General features: G+C 31.6%; 2 protein-coding genes across 3 annotated transcripts in view; one reads left to right on the top strand and one right to left on the bottom strand.

The window, feature by feature from the left end:
- The window catches only part of LOC107173390 (uncharacterized), a 136,538-nt gene that overhangs the window by 80,386 nt on the left and 34,003 nt on the right, over positions 1-22,149 (bottom strand). The window contains exon 1 of one of the 2 annotated variants that reach the window (XM_015523912.2): positions 20,389-20,947. The exons of the other annotated variant lie outside the window; for it this stretch is intronic. The gene's annotated coding sequence lies outside the window, so the exon portion shown is untranslated. Of the gene's footprint in view, positions 1-20,388; positions 20,948-22,149 lie in introns of those variants that run through there. 2 annotated transcript variants of the gene reach the window in all.
- Positions 5,159-6,698, top strand: LOC107173392 (uncharacterized). The gene is made up of 3 exons (XM_089228369.1): positions 5,159-5,606; positions 5,707-5,857; positions 5,938-6,698. Exons 1-3 carry the CDS (start codon positions 5,477-5,479, stop codon positions 6,380-6,382), a joined length of 726 nt encoding a protein of 241 aa, XP_089084495.1. The 5' UTR covers positions 5,159-5,476; the 3' UTR covers positions 6,383-6,698.

Genomic DNA, 22,149 nt, shown 5'->3' with positions numbered 1-22,149 from the left:
ACGTAAAGTGCTTAACATCTGCGTAAACACTGCGTCACATTTTCAAATCAAACTCGTGCAGAATCAATGTTATACAAAATATCTATAACGGTTATGACTTATGAATAATGAGTTATGCGTTTTACGATTTAATTGGTTGACGTTTTTTATTTTACAGATTTAATAAACAACAACGTTGTTTACGCGCCATTGTTGCACAATATACGTATTATTGTTTAAAATACGTCTTACTTTAATATACGAATATGATAACTGTACAGCAAATATCGTCGATTTTTATCGTTGCTTTAAAATAAATGCTTCTATTGTTTATCTTTAATGCCGGAAAACTGTAAATCGTTATAGCGAACAAAAACGGGTGGGTACACCTTCGAGAAAAGATATTATAATGTCTTTTTATTTTCTTAATACCGTCGATCGTCAACTAGTATACGGACATACGGTCAATAATCGTGATTAATAAATAAATAATCGTGATTTTGATAAAAAAAAAAAGGGTTATCTTAATCTAATATCCTTATTATTAGGTATTATGTGGCGTACCTATATGCATTATGCATATTATAATATGCAATCTTTTCGAACCCGAGCAAAATACATTATTATTTTAATTTGATAATTTATTTGAGTAACGATAACGTTTAATTAAAAAGACGGAAGAATATTAAAATCCAATATATGGGAACAACTTTGAACTTACACACATGATGAGAGATGTACATCGAGATATTAAAATAATATTTTTCTTACTGCTGTATAGTCATAGGTGGAATAATTTAAGAACGCCTCCGTCTAATGGGTATCTGCGTATCTTTTATATTCTATATTATTAAATCTTTAATTAGATAATATAAATTAAGTATTAATAATATATATTATCATGCACCTATATTATAATAAAGTGACTAAGCGACAACACGTTACGAAAAAAAGTCGTTCTTCCAAATATTTTTATTAACTCAGTAACTATATATATTTATATTATACATTATACGCATTATAATATTATGTCAGGACACGCTATAAATAGTATGATTTTTTCTAATAATTTTAATTGGAATTTTAATTTAACGTGCAATCAAATTGCTATGATGACATTTTAAACCGTCACATGTCAAAAATAGAACATTAAAAAAAAAAAAAATCCATAAACGATATGCAAACACTCGAAATATTATACAAGCTTACCTTCCCTCTTGAACCTGGTGATGGGATCCATGGTTTCGGACTTATGATTCACTACTGATATGATTGTGTCCGACGCGTATATTCGCGAGCTGTTGCATATAGCCGCGTAGGCGACTCTTGATTGAACGCGACGTTAAAAATAATCATAAATAATATTGCCCGTATACGCAGTGAGTTTTTTACCGTATGATTAAAACCATCAGTGACTCCGGAAAAAATAATAATTTAAGATCGAAAACAATGCACCCGTGGAACATAGTTCTAGCCTCCGGGATTGGCCGCCTCCTTTGTTTATCCTTAATAAAAACCCGACTAGAAACCTTCGGAAGTAATAACAAGTCGTCTCTATAATACATTTTTTAACGTGATTCCCTTATGATCCAAAAATGTTTTCAAGATATTTCAATGTTTTTATAATTAAATGTCGATTTCTGGAAGACCATTGAAAAAACTTTTGTATTTTAGTACCTATACCAATTCTAGTTATTGTTAAGGGAAAACAATTTTTGCGTAGGTATCGTCAAATAATTAATTATTATTATTATCATATACAAGCAATGTGCATAATATTGGACGTTTCTAATATTAAATATTTATATTTACACATAAAATTGTTGAGCTATAATAGTAAAACTAAAAGCTAATAAAAAAAATATATTAATATTTTTTTTTTTTGAACTTTCAGCATACAACTACTATAGTGGGACAATTACAATATAAAAATTTAGTTCAGATTTAAGTGAACACAATAAAGATAAAATATTATAATATATTAAATATTATATTTTGTTATATAATATAGCTTCTACATTATATAATTCAAATTATATTACAACCTAATTTCTATTGTATTTGTTTTATTTAATAATGATTAGATATATACAAAATATAAAGTACGTTTATATATTATGATGTAACGCATAACGCAGAGAGGCAGTATCGGCGGTCGGCTGTATAGGAAACTTAAAAATATGTGATTGTTTGAGTTTTCTTTGAAGCTTGAAGTTGAATACCTAATAAATTACTTTGATTAATGTTACATTTATTTATCTAGGAAGTTTATTCAATGCCCTAACCAGAGTGAGTACCTTCCAATAGAAGTATTATGCCTCTATGTGAAAAAAAAAAATTCCTTAATATAGACAATATTACATAATATTATAGATTCCAAACTAACGTTTGAGAACTCTTAACAGTTAACCATACAACCGCTAACGAATTTGTAGCAATTCAATTTTAGAAAAGTAAATTGGGTTTTTGAAAATCTGAAAGACATTCGGCGTGCCTATACTTATATCATACATACTAAATAAATTCATTGAAATAATTATTAGTTTTAAATATATTGTCTTCAAAATTCAAGGTTATTTAAACCTACTATAAGTAAATATACTTAAGCAGACGTGTATCGGTGTATCGTTTATGCATTTGATATTTACGCATTCAAACCCAAGTGTTTTTTTAATTTGTGTATTTTACAACTTTGCATAATATGCAGAAATATAATAAAATATACATTAATATACAAGTGTTCAATAGGTATCTTGATAGTCTCACAAAGTATTGCGATTTGCATAGGTAATTGATGAACAGCTAGTTATTATGAAAAAAAAAACTTGTTCATTTATAATTATAATTACTTACACTTGCTTGTATTTTTTTTTAAATTTATGTTTTTACGAATTGTTTTGATTTATTTTCATTATTTATATGTGGGGAGAATAACTTCGAAAAATTTGCCATGTGTTCCACACATCAATATTTCTATAACTATATATTGTTATAATACTATAATTGCACAGTATATATATTAACCTATACATTTTGCATAAATGAATACTTGGAAAATAAACAATTTTAGTTACCAAAATGTTTACACAAAAGTTTATACATAAAAATGACAAATGTACAGAGATCATATAGGTATATGTATCGTATATAGGTGTTTATAGATATATACTCAATAAATATACTTCAAAACTTACTTGTATACAATATGTCAAATCTATAATTTTCTATTTTTTCACATATTTTGGTTATTTACTCATTTGCACTTTAGTCACGGTAGGAATACAGCGATGTGTTTATGCCAAATTGCCAACTGATGCATGTACGATACGGATGAACAAGACGCAAATTTATTTGATTAATCATTTTCAAGGACTCGCGTAAGTTTTACTTAATATTATAAATTTATAACACACAATACCAAATCTCTGATGTAAATCAAAGAATAATATAATATCGCTATACAATCGAACAATATTTTGGTGTACCGAGAGCGACACTGCAGGCGGTGATGGTAGAATGCAATTATTTATTATGTACAATAATATTATAAAGGTATTATACATCGTTTCCGGAAACCAGTGTCGAATTCGAGGGGGGTGGCTGCAGCAGTTTTCCGGGTCCCTCCCCCAGGATGTTTTCGAGTATAAACACGTTCAAACGCGTATTATATAGCTGAGGTACCTATGGGTTATAATGTTATTGTCTTTCTTAAAAGTCAATGGTATATTATATACGGTAAAACCTCAGGGCTGATGGTCTTTATATAGACGACGTGCGGTCGTCACCATTCGGCAGGTTCTCTGACCATAATGCAAGTCACGAAATCACATTTGTTGTGGGTAGGCCCGTCGACCTTTACGTTTCTCGATTTGCTCTTCTAGCTAATATAATATGTATGAAGTGTGTGCGGTTGTATTACAGCCGCAGGACGACAAGACCCGGAAGTCGATTGTCCGTTTTAAACCTGCAGTACCGAGAAAAACCTTCCTCACCAGCAGCAACGCTAACGTGTGCGAGTTATGCCTATACCGTGCGCCGGAAATAAAAGAGAACGATCGACGTGTGACAATCTCAGATCCGGATGGACATAACATATACAGGGCGCGAAACTGCCGTATTGTTTTTTAGCCGTTTGTTTTAATTTTAAATATTTAAAATTATAATGTATTTAAATAACACGTGGGGGCTTAACACACTCTCCGTTGACCTTCATAATAAATTGTGACATCAAATATGAGATATGATGACGGTATATACGACGATGTTAAGTCTTGTAGAAATCTAAATCAGATTTTTTGCATATGGATATACGGCCGATAGGGGTGGTTTCAACCATCGCCTCCGGAAATTTATACTCCAAAAAGTATACGTATATTTAGAAAATATCTGTTATATAGTCGTATACAATTACGTGATCGGTTTTATCGGTTTTTTCACCGCCATCGATTTAACTCGATGGCCGCGTCCGGTGATCACGATGACACGTCCGTCGGTGTGTCGTGATGAAAATACGACGGTGGTGGATCATCTCACACAGTACAATAACAGTATAACCTAACCGATGACGGCAATAAAAACAAATAATAATTATAAAATAATCCAATCGACCGTAGTCCGGCGGGACTGAGGGATGAACGTGTACTAATTTTTTTTTTTTTCCCATCGGCTTAAAAAACACGCGGCGATCAATAAACACGGCACGTCGTAGTAACGTCGCCATCGTGTCGTGTGGACGGCCACGGGGCCGTTGGACGCGCGTGTCGTACAAAACATCACGACGGTAATATAATAATAATAACAATAGTATTATAGTCTGTATTGGACGTAGAGAGGGAAATCCGAAAAACGTACGCCGCGATGTGCGTTCAACCGCCGGCCGCCGCTTCACCGTCGACGTTGTCGCCGGCCGCCGCTGCAATCGATTTTGTCGGCGGCGGCGGCGGTCGTTGCACGGGCAGCGTTTGGTCCGTCGCCGTAACGGCTGCAGCGTACACTCGCCACTCGCGTTCCGCCGCCACCGCGCGCCGTAGCCGAGTAGGGGGGCGCGCCTTCGGCTGCGCAGCACCCCGGCGCGCACGCAACAACCGCCGCCGCGGCACGACGCAGTGCACGCGCAGCCGGACGGCAGCGGACGCAAACCACCGCCACCGCCGCCGCCGCCGCCGCTTCCGACGCCCGTGGTTGTCGTGGTTGTCGTCGTCGTCGTCGTAGTCGTCGTCGTCGCCGCCGCCACCGCCGCCGCCGACGCCGCCACTGCCGCGGCACTGCGGCAGTCGTGTACCCCGGCACAGGTGGTCCGCGCGTCGTTTGGCCGCACAGCGACGGTTGGGTTGCAGAACGTTTTCACGACGCAAAGCGTTACTGAAAAACAAAACGATCGCACCCACCGACGACGGCGACGACGAAGACGACGGACCGACGACATACCCACACAACAACAATCATAGCGCGGCGACAGAAACGGCGACGGCGGCGGCGGCCCGGCGACGACGATAACATGGAGGAACAGTTGATCGCTGAGATCGAGCGGCGGCCCGTGCTGTACGACAGGAGCGTGCAGGCGTGCAAAAAGATGTCGGCTCGGGACGAAGCGTGGCGCGAAGTGGCCGAAATAATGAAGCAATCCGGTACGCTTATCGGCCACATAACCCCCCCCCCCTCCCCCATGAATATAATATTATCGAAATAATAATAGTAATAATGTGATTTTGTTTCTCTCGTTTTCAGAGGCCGAAGTGAAAAAACGGTGGAGAACACTCCGGGACTCGTTCATGCGGTTCCACCGGCTGCAGCGGACATTCGGGCCCAAGGGAAAGAAGAAAATGTGGATTTACTACAACGAGATGGCATTTCTGATACCGCACATCGAACCCAGAGAGTAATGAATGAATGATATCCGGAGAATAATAATATTGTTTTTTTTTTTTAACACGTTTCGTTGTTTCCGCACGTATACAGCTACAAGATGTCCGGAGCCTTCGACGGTGCCGAATTCAACGACGAGTGCAACGCGGACATGATGGACAACAACAGCCGGACGGCCGCCGACACCCATGCCGCCGACATGGTGTCCATCGCGTCCGACATGTGCGAGGCCGAGTTGACGACGCCGCCGATCGGCAGCGCGCCCGGGTGCCAGTGCTTCAACGGCATCGGTCTGCACGTGCCTCAGGAACCGTCGGCCATGATGATGATGGAACCGGGCGGCGTGGTCGGCGGTGGCGTCAAGCGCAAGGGGTCGGACGACTCGTCCGATTCGGCCACCGACTCGGACGAACACTTCGCGCTCAGTTGCGTCGCGTCGCTGCGCCGCCTGCCAATACGGAAAAACGCCGAAATGCGCATGAGGATCTTGCACATGCTCTACGAGGCCGAGTATGGCGAAGAGCTAGTTTTGCGATGAATTCACTCGCGTCTATAGTCGTGATTTTTATATTTTTCGCGACTTTTGTACATAATGTTTCACTATTATTATTATTATTATTATTATTATTATTATTATTATTTAGTACACTGCTATATAGTAATTATATTCTTATTTTGACATGCATATTATGTTGTATTGATGTATAGCTGATGATGTATAATTTTAGGGCCAAAACTATTTTACTTACCTGTAATATTACATTGTGGCAATTGTATACAATTTAAGTGATTTATTTGTAATGATGAAAAATAAAAAAAATAAAAACATAGAATTTTTTTATACATATAAATAACCAGTTTGATTTTATTTGTAGTGTTTATTGCCTCTGTGTGTAGCCATGAACACATTATATTCCTATGAATTATAAACGGGTAATTCTGTAAAGTAGCCATTACACTGCAGTCCGTGTTTAATTATAGTGAGCTATGCTTCTGATGTACTGGTAAAAAAAACAAAATTAAAAAAAAACACTGAACAAATATTTACATCATAGGTATATGTAATTTTGTGCAAAGTCGAATATATACAACTTATTATTATAGGTACATTAAAACACTAGGTGAGACGAAGAATTCCATTTTCATATATTATATATGTAGGTAGGTAGTAGTATATTATTAAAGCGAGCATAATATATTCAATGTGTAACATGGCTATATATGTGTATTATGTTGAACAGTGTAATATTATGAAATTAAAACGAGACGTGCGATTTTTATAAATTCGATTTCATTTCTTCAAAATCAATTTTTATTGTTTGCGAATCAATCTCTTTTATGATTATAATATATTACGCTTCGATCGATCAAAACGTAGGTAATAGACTACCTATAACTTCGCGATATATTATATTAAAATTAAAAATGTCCGTACGCGATTACCAGCTGCTCGTGTATGAGTGTGATTGTAAATAGCCGTATTTAGGAATTTGACACCAATGGGTAACAAAAAAAATACGCCTCATTAATCATTATATAAAATACAAATTTAAATTATAAAAAGATTAGCCGCCCTCTCCTATTCAGCCGCCCGGGGCAACAGTACCCTGTAGCTCTCCTTTAAATACCGCCCTGGATTGTAATATTTAAAACTTAAACCTTTGAAATAATATATTAATTTCCAAAATGTCAAATGCAATGAATTGTTTTTTAATGTTCTTCTAAACATAAAAATTAAACTATATATGGTTTATAATCATCGTTATATTATCAAAAGAGTTTATGTAAAAATTATCATTGTTTTCAGTTCAACATAATATACCTAGCTCATACATTTACATAGGAATCGATTAAAAAACTCGACACGTTTTACGGTAATATTAGATATATGGCAACACAATATACTGAGGACACTAAGGTATACAAATAATAGAAATTGAATGCCATAATTCATAATAATATTTCAGTATTTAGCATTAACATTTTAATATTTTACATAACAGATATTTACGGTCTAATAAATAATACATATTGTAGTGATATATTTGTTGTACGGAGTATTTTCCAGTAGGCTCCTAAACTACGATTTTGACAACGGATATACTCTGATGTTTCAATAATTGACTACCTACCTAACACATAGTCGTCGTCATTTAAAAATATCCAAACACGGTGTGGGACACTGAACGGATAAAAGTATAAGACAAATTATCGATTTGCCATATATTATATTATATATATATATATATCTGTTTTAGTTACCCACCTGCCGGGATTTTATAATAATTTAAGGATGAACCGTAATTTAAACATAAAACCAAAATGTCAAATGATATGACGAGTAATATAAGCATCGCGTTTGGGACAAAAAAGTTTTCTTTTATTCCTTAATTCGTGCTTATATTGATATTATTATAGAAGGTTTGTACATTATAGTTCTGAACATCACGTGTCTCATTCCATATTACGTAATTTACTATGTTTGCAATCTGATTTTTTTCTTTTTATTAAAACGTGATTAGATTTTAATGTTTGAATGGAGTTCGCTAATTAGTAAAAGTTGGTATACACCTACTACTGCTGCAGTTAACAATAATGATAGTAATATTTATAGTACACAATAGTTTTAATCTATAAGTAATGAACATTGAAACAATTTACGTACCTATTTAATTATAATCAAATTAAAAAGATTATAAAATAACGATATTGCACATTTGTGAACTGATATAATGTTATATCAAATTTTAATCAATAATATTATTAATAACGCACATTAAAATGCTCTCGCGAAAACAAGTTTTTTTTTGTTACTGTGAGCTTTGTATGTTCCTTATAATTGTAAATTTCGTTTCATAATTATTTATCTATTACTTATAACAGTTGGATAAATGTAAAACGAAATTTCAAATTATAAATCTATTATCTATTACTTAACAGTGAACACTATTGGCGGATGACATTCGCCAGCGCGAATCCCACCTGTATAATGTACTGCTATAAAATCTCTGGATGAATTGCAGAAATTTAAAATTATCATTTTCATTGATTATATATAAATATATATATGCTATAGCTATGCCAAAACCATCGTGTTCATAAAAATCAATTTAAAATGGGTTCACACGCTTCAGGAAACATCATACACACATCATCTGCTGGATTAAACAAAGCTGTTGCTGAAAACGAATTTTGATATATTGTTCTGTACGTGACGAATAACAACCACTGACAGTGAAAAGCGTTCTGATGGTGCAGTGTACTAACATATCGATATAATTATTATAACATTATTATTATTATCATTTATCGGTTGAAGTCATATTATTCGCGCGTTTTACGTTTTCAAAAGCATTTTTTACTCTCTTCGTTTAAATGAATCGGTATTTTTAATTCAGATGCAATAACGTGTTTGCACTGTTCACAATAATTATAAAACTCGATGCTGTATGTATGTTATCAATTTATTCGATTATGACGTTATATTACAAATTTCACGAAATTTCCTCGCGTTCAATCGGCAGTGGCTATTTTTAATTTTTTCCCGCGATCGGTAAAGCTTTCAACGACGGATGATTAAATGGTTTACGCTGGTTTATCTTACTGTTCATTGATATATCGTAAAGCAAATAAAAAAAAATTTATTTATTTTATGCCGTCCGGGGAATATTTTCCAATCAACCTTTTGATAAATTATTTTAGTTGGCGATGTGCCGATGTTTTAACGAAAATTAATGCGTAACACGGATTCTACCTGATTAGATCTTTGTAAAGAACGTTTACTCAAAAAAAAAATTTGATAAAAATGCACTTAGCAAAGACGTTTATCGTTAGTATGTGCAGCCGTTTCTCTGTACAGAGTTTAACCATGATGATAATGTACCCACGTCTCATTTACCTGGCGTAGCGTGTAATTACTAATAACATTGCTAGTAGTTTATTATGTGATTTCCAGAAAGATATGTCAGTAAGTTATCTACTCTGTTTCATTTATCTATATCTCGATATTAAATATTATTTTAAAAATCTGTAAGACCATACTTTACGTCATTCAGATAAGTATTACGCTCGAGCAGACATCATGTGCTTTTGTATTTATGCCTGTAGTTGTATTTACGAATAATAATATTATTACTAATATTTTTTTTATCGAGCGATTACAAATGAAATTAATTTTCTATCAGACAGCTGTGGCGCCGAAGCATAATGATTTCATACCTATGATATAAGACGTGTAAACATATGTAATATAAGTTTGCGCTTTTTGCCATCAACAATAGAAATTTCCACTAAATTTGGGTGTAACGTGATGGCCTTGTCAATGTGTGCTCACGAACTTCACTTGATAAAATTTTCATATTCCATTATTCGATGACTTTAAAGGTACTATATATAGACACTGGGTCAGTTGGTGTTTGTTCCTGTGCTTAAATGCCTGCCATAACGTGATTTACATACTTTCCGGACGGCATTTTAATTCAAATGGATTTATGATTCATTGTTATTATAATTATTAAACGATAAACTTTTAATAGTTTAATCGGCATTAGCGAAACTCAAGAGAAACTATAGATTATCTCACCATTCACCAATCATTATTATTAATTATGTTTTAAATGTATTTATTTACATTAGTAAAGCATTTTTTCTTTTTTACAAAATATTACTCTTCTAGGTACCTACCTATAGTTTGTTAGTATATATAGGTAGGTACAATATACATAACGACATAACTCTAACAACTAAAAATTAGTTTAAAAATAAAAAAACTTTAAGGGAAACTATTAAATTAGATGGAAATTAATCATTGACACAACTCACTATTTTTGCGATATTTGTAGTTTTATATTAATCCTTGATTAACACGCTACTGTTGATAGAAACGATGTAGAATTACACTGTTTTACAATGCACTTTTAAACAATGAAAACAACACATTTACTTAAAATACTCAACTTAATTATTTACGAAATTACTTCAGTCGTGTAACTACGGCAAAAGAAATGTCAAATTTACAAGATACCTACGATTTACGATTGCAATTATATTAACAAATTTTTATTATTTTTAACATAAATTTCAATTTTACTTCAACTCTACAACATATCACCCTGATGATGGGTATTCCAACGAATACTAACTTTTAAAATTAAACTCATTTCTTGGTAGGTATAATATTTAGTAGGTATTAAATTAAAAACTGGTTTACCTACAATATATGAACTATATGAACATATTATTTTAGTTTTTTTCGCGTGATTATATGTATAGTTATAGTGGGTACCTAAATACATATATTATTAATTTTTTTTTTTATTATTCTAATATTCATAATTAGATAATTGGGATAAATATATTTATTTTCATACTTTAACCTTGATTAAACATTAAAACAAATAATATGACATTGAATAATTATGTTGATAAAATATTTATGATAAAAAAATATTAGAATGATGGTATACAATTTTCAAAAATCAGAGAGGAATAGAGTGATACGACAGGTTCCTGGGGGATTCATCTTGATTTAATTAAGTAATACTGAAAAGTGGCGTATTTATGTATTATAACCTAACCTGTACCATACCTTGCAAATGATTTCATTCCTAATTCCTAATACCTACAAACAATCAAAAATTGACAACATACTTTTAAGCTATGGTATATTTTTACAATGTGTGTTATAAAATCAATTCAAATAATTAATGAAAAATATATTAACAAAACAAAAAAACTCGCAAAAAACCATCAACGTTTACGCACAAAAAATATATATTTAGATAATAATGCAGTGAAGCAAAATCAAGCATAATATAAAACAATATCTTGAATAGTATATATAGCTACAAGAATCTTTTGTATATTTTACTAGGTACTTGAGAAAAAAAACGACAGAAAAAAAAAATACACAGAAAAATGCATCGTAAAGCATCACACATTTTAAAAATTCTATACTAGTCATACAACGATTTAAGTTCTACACGTTATTTTATTACAACAGTTTTTTGACTAAAAGATAAAAACACGATTATATACAAGACACTAAATATATAAAATATTCTCTATTAGCTTCACCTATAAAGCATAAAGTATTAAAATTATTTAAAAATTTTAAATTTTGAATTTCCAATTTCTTGAACTTATGAATATGACATACGCCTTATTTATATAGCAAAGAATTTTTCAATTTAAGAGTTTAATTACAACACCGTTATAAACTATTATACTATCATATGTGACCAAAAAATGTATAGACCATAATAACACGCAAATTTTTAAGTTTATTTACTGAGCAATTACTAATAAGTCGGACTAGTTTTTTCATAATAATAATATTATGTTATCCAATAAATATATCTGATAATAATATGATAAATAATACTTAATAGCTGAACTACTTTTCATACTATTTAATACATAATATAAACTATATCGATCGATGTGACGTCATTTATAGTCCCGCTGCAGCATCAACAGTGACGTCAAACCAACATTGAGCGCTGTTGCACTGAAAAGGTCAACCGGTCAAATTCGAAGTACCTATTATAGAAACGGAGAATACAGGGAAGAAGACATTTAAGTCAAAATAATATCATGTGTTAATACTATGTCTGCTACTAGCTATTATTACTATTATTAAAATTAAAATTATGTTGAATTTTAAGTATTAATTATATTGTAGGCCACAGTATTTTACTAAGTTGTCAGTCTAAATCAAAAAATCTTAACTTCATTTTTTTGGGGGAGGGGGATTATTTGTGGTTAAAATTTAAAAAAACGTATCGTACGATAAAGTCATTACTCCAATTTTATAGTTTTATCCTCAATAAAATTGATAACTAGCATGGGCGTAGGTAAGGGGGGTGTTTTGGGATTCAAACACCCCCCGAAATTAAAGATCAAACAATTTTAATATATATGTATATATATGTATATATTGTGAATTAAATTTAATGTATAACTAGACCAAAACACCCTCCGAAAATATTTCCTATCTGCGCCCATGATAACTAGAAATCTTCGTACCTTCGATGTATGGTTTTAAGTCATTTAGTTAAAATCTCATTAAAAATAAAAATAAAATAATAAGGTCTTTATTATTACAATAATAATACGGAGAGTCGATTAGGGAATTATGTTGATGAAATGGTTGAAATGTTTTTTTCTTCTCCTGTAAAAGTTGCCGTTTGGACTTTAAGGCTAACATATTGTGAGGGTATTAATGATTATTCAGTTTAATTATGTACACATTGTGTAATACACAAAGGTGTGTCGTATTCATGTATGTTATGACGCGTGAGTAACGCTCAAAATGTGATTGAAGATTGATTTAAAATATTATAGTTAACATTTTTTTACAGATAATAATTGATATACGGTGAATTTTTCTACAACATCAAAAATATATTCAGAATATTCATGTATAATGTTCATTGCTATATTTGTTTTATTAAAAATAAGAAGTGTAGAAGTGCAATAAATAATAAAAGGTAAAAATATTAAATAATAAGAAAAATATTTAACTGAGTACTAAAAATATACTAGAAGCATGAAGGTTTTACTTTTACATGTACCGACATTTTGGCACTGATATTACGTGTGAACATCCGAATTTACGAGGTCTATCAAAATTAAAAATTGAATAAATCTAAACTTAATAATAAAAAAAAAAAAATGATTTATGTTATGAAGATAATACAAAATAATGTTTTCTTTAAAATCCCATTATTCTTAATTTTTGGTTAAAAATAAACGCTTAAATCAAAAAAATTACTCTAAAATTTTATAAACATATTTATTAAAACACATTATATGCTTAAAAAAAATAACTTGTTTGACTCACAAAGACCTAACTAATAATAGTAATTTATAGTGTACTAAATAAAAGCCATAGATCTCAAACTAAAAAAGAAAAGACATCATAAACTAAAAGTATGTATATGACCACATACATAGGATGACTATTACCGTATAATAAATAAATCTATTAAAAAAAAGTTTTAGATGTTATCAAACATACCAAAAACATCAGCGCCAAAACTTTTAAATTACTTAAATTTAAACCAACAAAAGAGCTAATGCAGGAATTAGGTGCGGGCTACTGGGATTAATGGGTGTGATACATTAGAATAAATTACAGTGGTATAAAATATGTGATAATTTGTCGCATTCGATAATAAACGATTAGGACTCGTGTAAAAACGTTGATGTTTCAATACTTTGCTGTTTTTTTTTATAGTTAGAATTAGGAAATTTAGCGAGAAAAACAAAAATCATCTTTTCGAAGAAACAACAAAGTTTTCTAAAAAAATTTCAACATTTTTATAAGACTTATACACTCTTTGCACTACTCAGAAACAAAAATATGATTTCTTATAAATAATAAGCAAGCCAATACAACTAACACCTACATACTTATTTCCATATTGATTAACTTTCAGTTGACATTTTTGTTAATAAATCGCATTTATAATAATAATAATATAATGTTTGGTATAATCAATAAATCAATAGGTTATTAATGGATTTATGTGCGTGTATTATAATTTTTATTGTTTTTAATATACATAAAACAAGTTCTTTTTTAATAATTATTATGAGTTTGATATTCCTTAAAAATATATATATTCATAAATAATTAAATATATTCATAAGAAAAACGTATATTATTATAAAATATCATAAAATTAACATTAAGTAGGTAGCTTAAGAAAATGTTGTATAGCTTTTTGAAGACTAAAAAACTAAAACTCTTGAATGATATGTTTTAAATTTTAATTGAAACGCATTATATAAAATTAAAATTACTTTCTGCAATTTGAGTTATAAATGGGGAAAAAAATAAACCTAAACAATCCCAAAGGATAAAAACTATAATTTTAGATTTATGTGCGATAAAGGAATGGTAATCATCAGCTTTTCTATAGTTTAACGTGTATACATTTTTATGAAACATATAAATACATGGTATAGGTATACATTAACCGGGCCATTAACTAAACACTTTTACGGGTTACTGGACTTGACATGGTTTTTTATTTGGTATAAATAACACTCTGTATGTAGTACGTATTATGTAGTTATTTTTAATTTTCAACAAATGATCTAGAATTTATACATATGACAAAATCAGACGTCCTTGGTCTTAAAACACTGCGTTACTCCAATTTGGACACATTAATATAGTTTAATCGCAGGCATACGCATATTGCTCCATCAAGTTATTCAATTATCGGCTGAATGGTTCTTAAATTTTGGTTGTACCTATACGTTATAGTTTCTCAATTCATTCAAATATATCGCAGCCACCCGCGGGTGACCGATAATAACCGTTTCAGAACATGATATGTAAAATTGTAAACGTTATATTTTCGATATTTGGTATGGGCACTATAACTATATATATTATAATCGTATGTAATATACCTAAACACATATTATTGTGACTCTTGCAAGACCTAATCGTACTAGCATATTACAGCATTACAACGGTTCAAAATGAAACGTAAATAATAATATTATTATTTTTCCGATATGATATTTGATTTACACGTCATCAAAAATCAGATGAAGGCAAATACACTATACGGTTTCTCTCCGTGGAGAAGTGCGAATGGAAACGTATTAAATACTATTATTTTTGTTCGTTGCAATAATTCCATTGTGATTCGTGACGGACATTAAAAAATATATATCTATGTGAATACTAAATAATAACTTGTTACACAGACTTGTGCGTACGCTTGTAGAATATTTGGCGAAACTGTTTTTCGTACTTCGTACGTCAATTGTGGCAACGATGGCCATTGGTCACATTGAATGCCTGTGATTATACGAGTACCACTGCAGTCTATATATATTCTACATATGATTTCAGGTATACCGTGAGAGTAAATAATTAAATAATATAAATAATTATTATGTATATAAGTATTAACTTGTTTTATACACACACGCACACATGTATATATATATATGTATATATGAATTTTGTTGTATTTAATTAAAGTATTTCTTCATACTCAATGCAAGTTTCTACGTAATTTAATAGTAATAATAATTCAATTATCATTGTGATAAGTGATAATACAATATAATAATATCTTAGTTTTGTTCAGTTTTAACTAATAAGTAGGTTAATTCATAGAACATATCACAATAAGTCTATAGTATTATGTCTTACGAAGCATATATGAAAAGTGTACATGCGCCATTCTTTAATTCTATAATTAAAATTATTTTCTTAAATATTTTATAACACATCATTAAAATTGTAAATTAATAAACCTCATAAAAACACGTTTTTTCTACTGCACAGAAATAAAAACTAATAGGTATTGTTTTAAGAAAAGTCACTACAAAACTATGAACATAAGAAAACATGTGCTATGTCATTATATTTATAATCACTAAGCCTTTTTAGGTAACTATAAAATTCACATGATTTTGAATTAAAACGAATATTGAGATAAAGTTACATAAAAGTATTATTCTCGGCGAAATGTAATCCGTAAGTGTTTTATTATTATGTAATTCCAAACAACCATTCGTCTTACAATTTATCGGAACATTCACAACGCTTGCAGTTCAGCTGATTGCAATGAAAACAAATCATGAACTATTATTTTAATTTAAGATACCTATTCCTATTCAACGTAGATTAAAAAATATCATTAGGCTTAGATATAGAATTGACACTAATACATCTTTCTCAGGAAACGGAACATGAATGTCCTCTGCGGTTCATTTTATCATATCGACGAGGTCGATAGTATATAATAAGCATGCGACTGCCAACTATAACAAATTATCATTGTCACAACTCTAGAGAGGAACCGTAGTGAAGAGTTTTCATATTAAAAATTCTTCGCTGTCTCCATCTTCGTCGCCACCACTTATTAACCTTGCGCGGTCAGTTAACAGTATTTTATTTATCATTTCCTTATGCTAATTAGTCACCAAAAATCTACCCGCATTAAATATCTAGGATCAAAAATTATAACAATAGAATATGAACATAATACATGAGAAATATCTTTATAAAAATTAACAACTCTACAATAATATAAATGCCAAGTTCAAGGTCGCAGTTCCGGTCTATCGCTCTTTGTCCAAGTTCACTTTTTAGTTTTTTCCTTTATCATCATTCCCATCATCGGACGTTGATGACGTACTTACATCGCACATATATAATTATACTTCATCGGATTGCACTAATACTATTGGACAACGCACAGATCGTGCGTGACGAGCTGTCCGAGATCGCCTGAAGGGTTTAATATGCATTAGATACTCGGATTTCCATTTTCCAATAATAGCAAGAGTTTATTTTGTAATTGATAACAGCGATGTTGTAGGCGTTACGTGCCACGATCATCGATCATGATTAGTCATCGTTATTCAGTAATAGTCCGTTACATCAATACCTACTTAATAGAAACCAAAAATCCATAAAACTTTAAGTACCTATCATAAACCTTGGTAAATGGTAATACATCAATAATTTTGTAGTTAAATTACAATATGCGAAAAAAACTATGTAAATTTTCATTATGCATAGGGCATACATGACATTATAGGCGCTATTATATATACATCGCCTTTATATATGTTTCGATAACTATAAGCATTAAAAAAAAGTGTTTTTTCTTCACCGAAATGTTGTGAAATGCATAATATATAGTGAGAAAAAGATTTAACAGAAATTCATATGCCAATTAAAATATAAATAAACTATTCCTTTTGTTAAGTTTTTACTTTGTGTGATTAATTCGTGTAAATACATCAAAAAAGTGTGTTTACTAATTTCGTTTCGAGTTACTGCATACATAGTAAATGCATCATATCATTAGTACAAAATATTAACTAGCTACACAAGGTCGTTGCATCAGAACAATTTGTCTTATGAAAATAAAAGTATCAACTTTAATGAAAATATAGTTTTACTACATGCGCATCATGACCCATGTTTGTTTAATTTAATATGTTAATTTAGAACATTGATTTTTATCGAAAAATATTTTTTTTAATCAAATTAAAAAAAAAATTCATATAGATTATTTAAAGATTGAATATAGAAGAACGATTCTCAATCCCACTAATTTTTAAGATCTATATTTTATTTTATATTCTTTGGGAGATTCGTATTTCCACACATATAACTAGGTAAACAGTATAAAACGAATGTCTAATACGCAATGTTTACTTAAAAATAGATAGATATATATTTTAATATTCATCATCAAATTATTTAAAAGTATACTGTGATTTGATTAAGTTCTATTGAATTTAATAATAATAAATGCTGTATGAAAAACGTGCAATAAATGTACGTAAACGAATTTATGAACGATTTTGGATGTTATTAATGTAAATTTTCTTCTCGTTAAGTAAATTATTGAAATGGTTGAGACTGAAACGGATATATATTAGAAAAATAGTCGATTACCTATGACCCAATTAGAATAAGGTTTGCAATGGCTTCGATGTATGCACATTTTCTTCAAAGTATATCGACGAAAAACCACCACTTGGCCTTGACCGTGCCATAAACGACATATATACTTGAATAACTACTAGGTATGAATATTATATAACATCGTGAGAAGAAAATACATTCAAATATTGAAATAGGATTTGTTACCTAAGTTTACTACTTAATAATAGGTACACTTTTCTTGATTTTTTTTTAATTGTAAACATTTAATTACTGTCCATAATACTGATTAAGAGATTATCTATAATTATCTGAACCACGTACCTAGTACCTACACAATTTCGATAATGGGTGTCCCATGATAATATTGCATTACCAACAATATTGATATTTTTGTGGTACTTTACACTAATGTGTCGGTACAATTTTAACTTGTATACATTTTTAAGTATTACATTTCAATTCATTGTTTTCGTTAATCATCATCGATAAAATGATATTTTAAGAATTTTTTTTTTTATATAAAAACTAAAAAGACACCACATTGTTGCAGTTTTATAAGTACAAGTTAGCACTGGAAAAATAATTTTAAAGTAGGAGCTTTGTATGTAATATAACATGTATATATTTAAAAAAAATGTATAGAAAAACATCATAATAAATACATTTTAAATAATAATTAAAAAAGTTGTACCAAAATTACAGTGATATTCTTGATCAAACACAAAATATACATAAAATATTTTTTTTTACATTTTAAAATATACTGTTTTAAAGACCACTATAATGCACATTTTATTGTATTATACCAACACTTTCGATGTGGCTTAAACTAAATTTGTAAATATAAATATGTTATCATTATCATAATAATTTCTATAAGAAAAATATATCTCATACATGTATAATGCGTCTCAGAAAAACATACTGATTTATCTAGAGAAGCCTATCTATAGAGAAGCAGTGTATTTCAGTCATAATATATATGTGTTATATTTCTAACATATTTTTAGTTAAAGACAGCTATTTGTAATCTTTTTTTTTTAATTTTTAATTTTTTTTTTTTAATAACTATTATAGTCATCTAGTGGTTTTAAAATTATCCGAAGGTTAAGTTATTCTTAAGCATTTACCCTTAAGATAAAATATGTATTGAGTTTATATTGAGCTTATATTTTTTAATAATATTTTTTGTACTTGAACATAGTTGATTAATTAATTTGAAAATAAGTTTCTAAGTCGAATATACACACTTTATAATTAAAAAACTTTATTTTGCGCACAATAAATTAGTAAAATGTAATAATATTGTCTTTGTTTTTTTGTTATTATTGCCGACGTTAGAGCTTGTACTCGTACGTATGTTACTCTAAATTGTTATTTCTTGAAATTTATTCCTTAGCAAAACCTGATATCTTTTATTTTATAAAAATGAAAATAATAGCTGTATTCAACAAAATAGAAAATAGGTAGGTACTAATCTGCATTAAGATAACAATTAATAATAGACCTATGCGTGATAAATGTAAATATTTATATAATAATAACAACTACTGTGCAGGGTAAAAAGGGTGTCTATAATCTTTTCCGAGCACGTGCTATTTTATGTATACGTCGATAATCTTTTTCAACTAATAAAAAAATCATAAAAGTCAACCGTGTCCAGAATATAATAATAATAAAATTGGTTGAACTTTTGATATTGAAGTTAAACAATTTGACGTAACGAAATTACGTGCACACTATTCCATAATAACGGCAAAGGCGATGTACCTTTTACCAATATCGATTGTTATTATTGAATTTGACCGTTTATTGTTAAGTATAATTTTATTTAAATTTCTCATACATGCAGGTATATATAACCTACATGGTCTTAAACCATATACATATAACCTATAGCGGATATACATCGACGTATATTATAATACGTCACATGTGATACATAATTTATTGTCATCGATGCGTTGTACAACACTTTGCAGTTTGCAGAGTTGTATATCTACCTACCTATGTGAAGCCTAAAGGCCTAACGAAACGTATAATATATATTAAAACGCCGTATACGTGTACATAAGACGCAAACGGTATTTATAATATATCCTTACCGTTTGAAATGAGATCGATTTTTGACGTGCAAATGGAACGATGGTTGATATCTAATCAGCATCGTTTGGCTTATAAACGTTGTAGAACACTCGTATTCATACACACGCACGGCGAATAGAGAAAACCGCGCGCACTATAATATTCGGAAACGGATTTGACAAAAACGAAAACCCGGAAGGAGTAAAATCGTAATCCGGGTTGATAAAATATATTATAATTTTATGATAAAATGTCTGTTCATCCGGACCGGTGCCAGGCGTAAATTTCAGCTCAAAATTATATATTATCAATGTCGCGGAATACCGTTACGTAAAAACTAAAAAAAAAAAATAAAAATATTTTTATTGTTGTTGTTGTTGTTGTACGCGCGCACTGTAAGTATACGTTAGTAAAATATTATAATATTATTGTGATGATAACGACCGCGTGTTGGCGGTACATGTGTTTCGGGAATATACGACGACGGACGTCTTGTGTGTACAATAATAATAATAATATATTATTGTAATATTTTTATGCGCGCGAAGACCACAGACAACACTCCACGACCGCGGCGGTAACGCGTGTGCCTCTTCTTCGTGACGAGGTAGCAACGGCGGCGTCGACGGCGGAGGCGGCCGACGACTATGTTATATTATTAGCGGGCGGCGGCGGTGTATACCGCGTACGCACACATAATACCAATATTACAATGATATTATAATATTATGTATTCGGAGTACATTATAGTATTATGAGTGTATTATTACGCGCGGCCTGTTGACGTTTTAGTTTCTTCTTCTTGTCGTGTTCTCTGTATTTGTTTTTCCTAGTCGATCGGTTTTCGTGGTCGAAGCGCGCGGCCGCGGCGACGTTCTCGCGACGGTATATCTATACCATTAATACCAGGTTCGGATTTATCGCGCACGACGCCTGGCGGGCGGCTCTCGAGCGACGGTTACGACGATGACTATTAATATGGGGAGGCGGTAGCGGTGTCTAAGACGACGACGGCAATTAACCTTAAAGTTCCCAAACTCCTCCTCCTCCTCCTCCTTCTCCTGCTCTACATCAACGCCACCGCCTCAAACCATCATATCGTATATACTATATAGAAATATAGAATACCATTATGATGGTATTAAGGTAACTTGGCGCTTCTTTAAGACAACAGCACGTGGTCCACCGGTACAAGCGACGCGTAAATTATACGTATTATACAACCTACTTATATAACAGCGCTAATTGCGACGTATATACGCTGTGAAACCTCTGTATAGCGGACACTGAGGGAAAAATTAAAAGAAGATTAAAGGGTATCCGTCCTTGGGAATGTTATTCAGAAGACGTGTTCGTAGCAATGCGCAGGTTTCACAGAATATACATCGCGAGGAAACAACAATAACGCTCGAGACAGTGCGTCCCTGTGACCGCGGGTCAGACACCCGACGATAGTATTCTAATAATGTTGTGATATTAAAATATTAATCCTTCGCAATAACGTGCGCAGTTATGTTATGTGCGCACGTGATACTGGACTGTTTGAAACCCCGTCGACGGATAGATAATCGCCTTCGCGCGCGTTTGAAACGGCGCACGCACGGCAATTCCCACCGATGGTCGCGATTTGTCTCCCCTCCCACCCGAAAGTTTTGCACGCAATTCGGATTTTCTCCCTTCCGAGTGTTTTTCAAAAAATGTTTGCATAACACGCGTTTTCCGTTATAGTCTGAGGTCCCATTGCGAAGGTATACATACATATATACGCAGGCATACATACA

The sequence above is a fragment of the Diuraphis noxia genome, unplaced genomic scaffold (genome assembly GCF_037042655.1).
Source record: "Diuraphis noxia isolate RWA-SAM2 unplaced genomic scaffold, SU_Dnox_SAM2 contig0005, whole genome shotgun sequence".
Classification (NCBI taxonomy): Eukaryota; Metazoa; Arthropoda; class Insecta; order Hemiptera; family Aphididae; genus Diuraphis; species Diuraphis noxia.
Note: the sequence above shows the minus strand (reverse complement) of the source record. Positions and strands in the feature narration are given on the sequence as shown.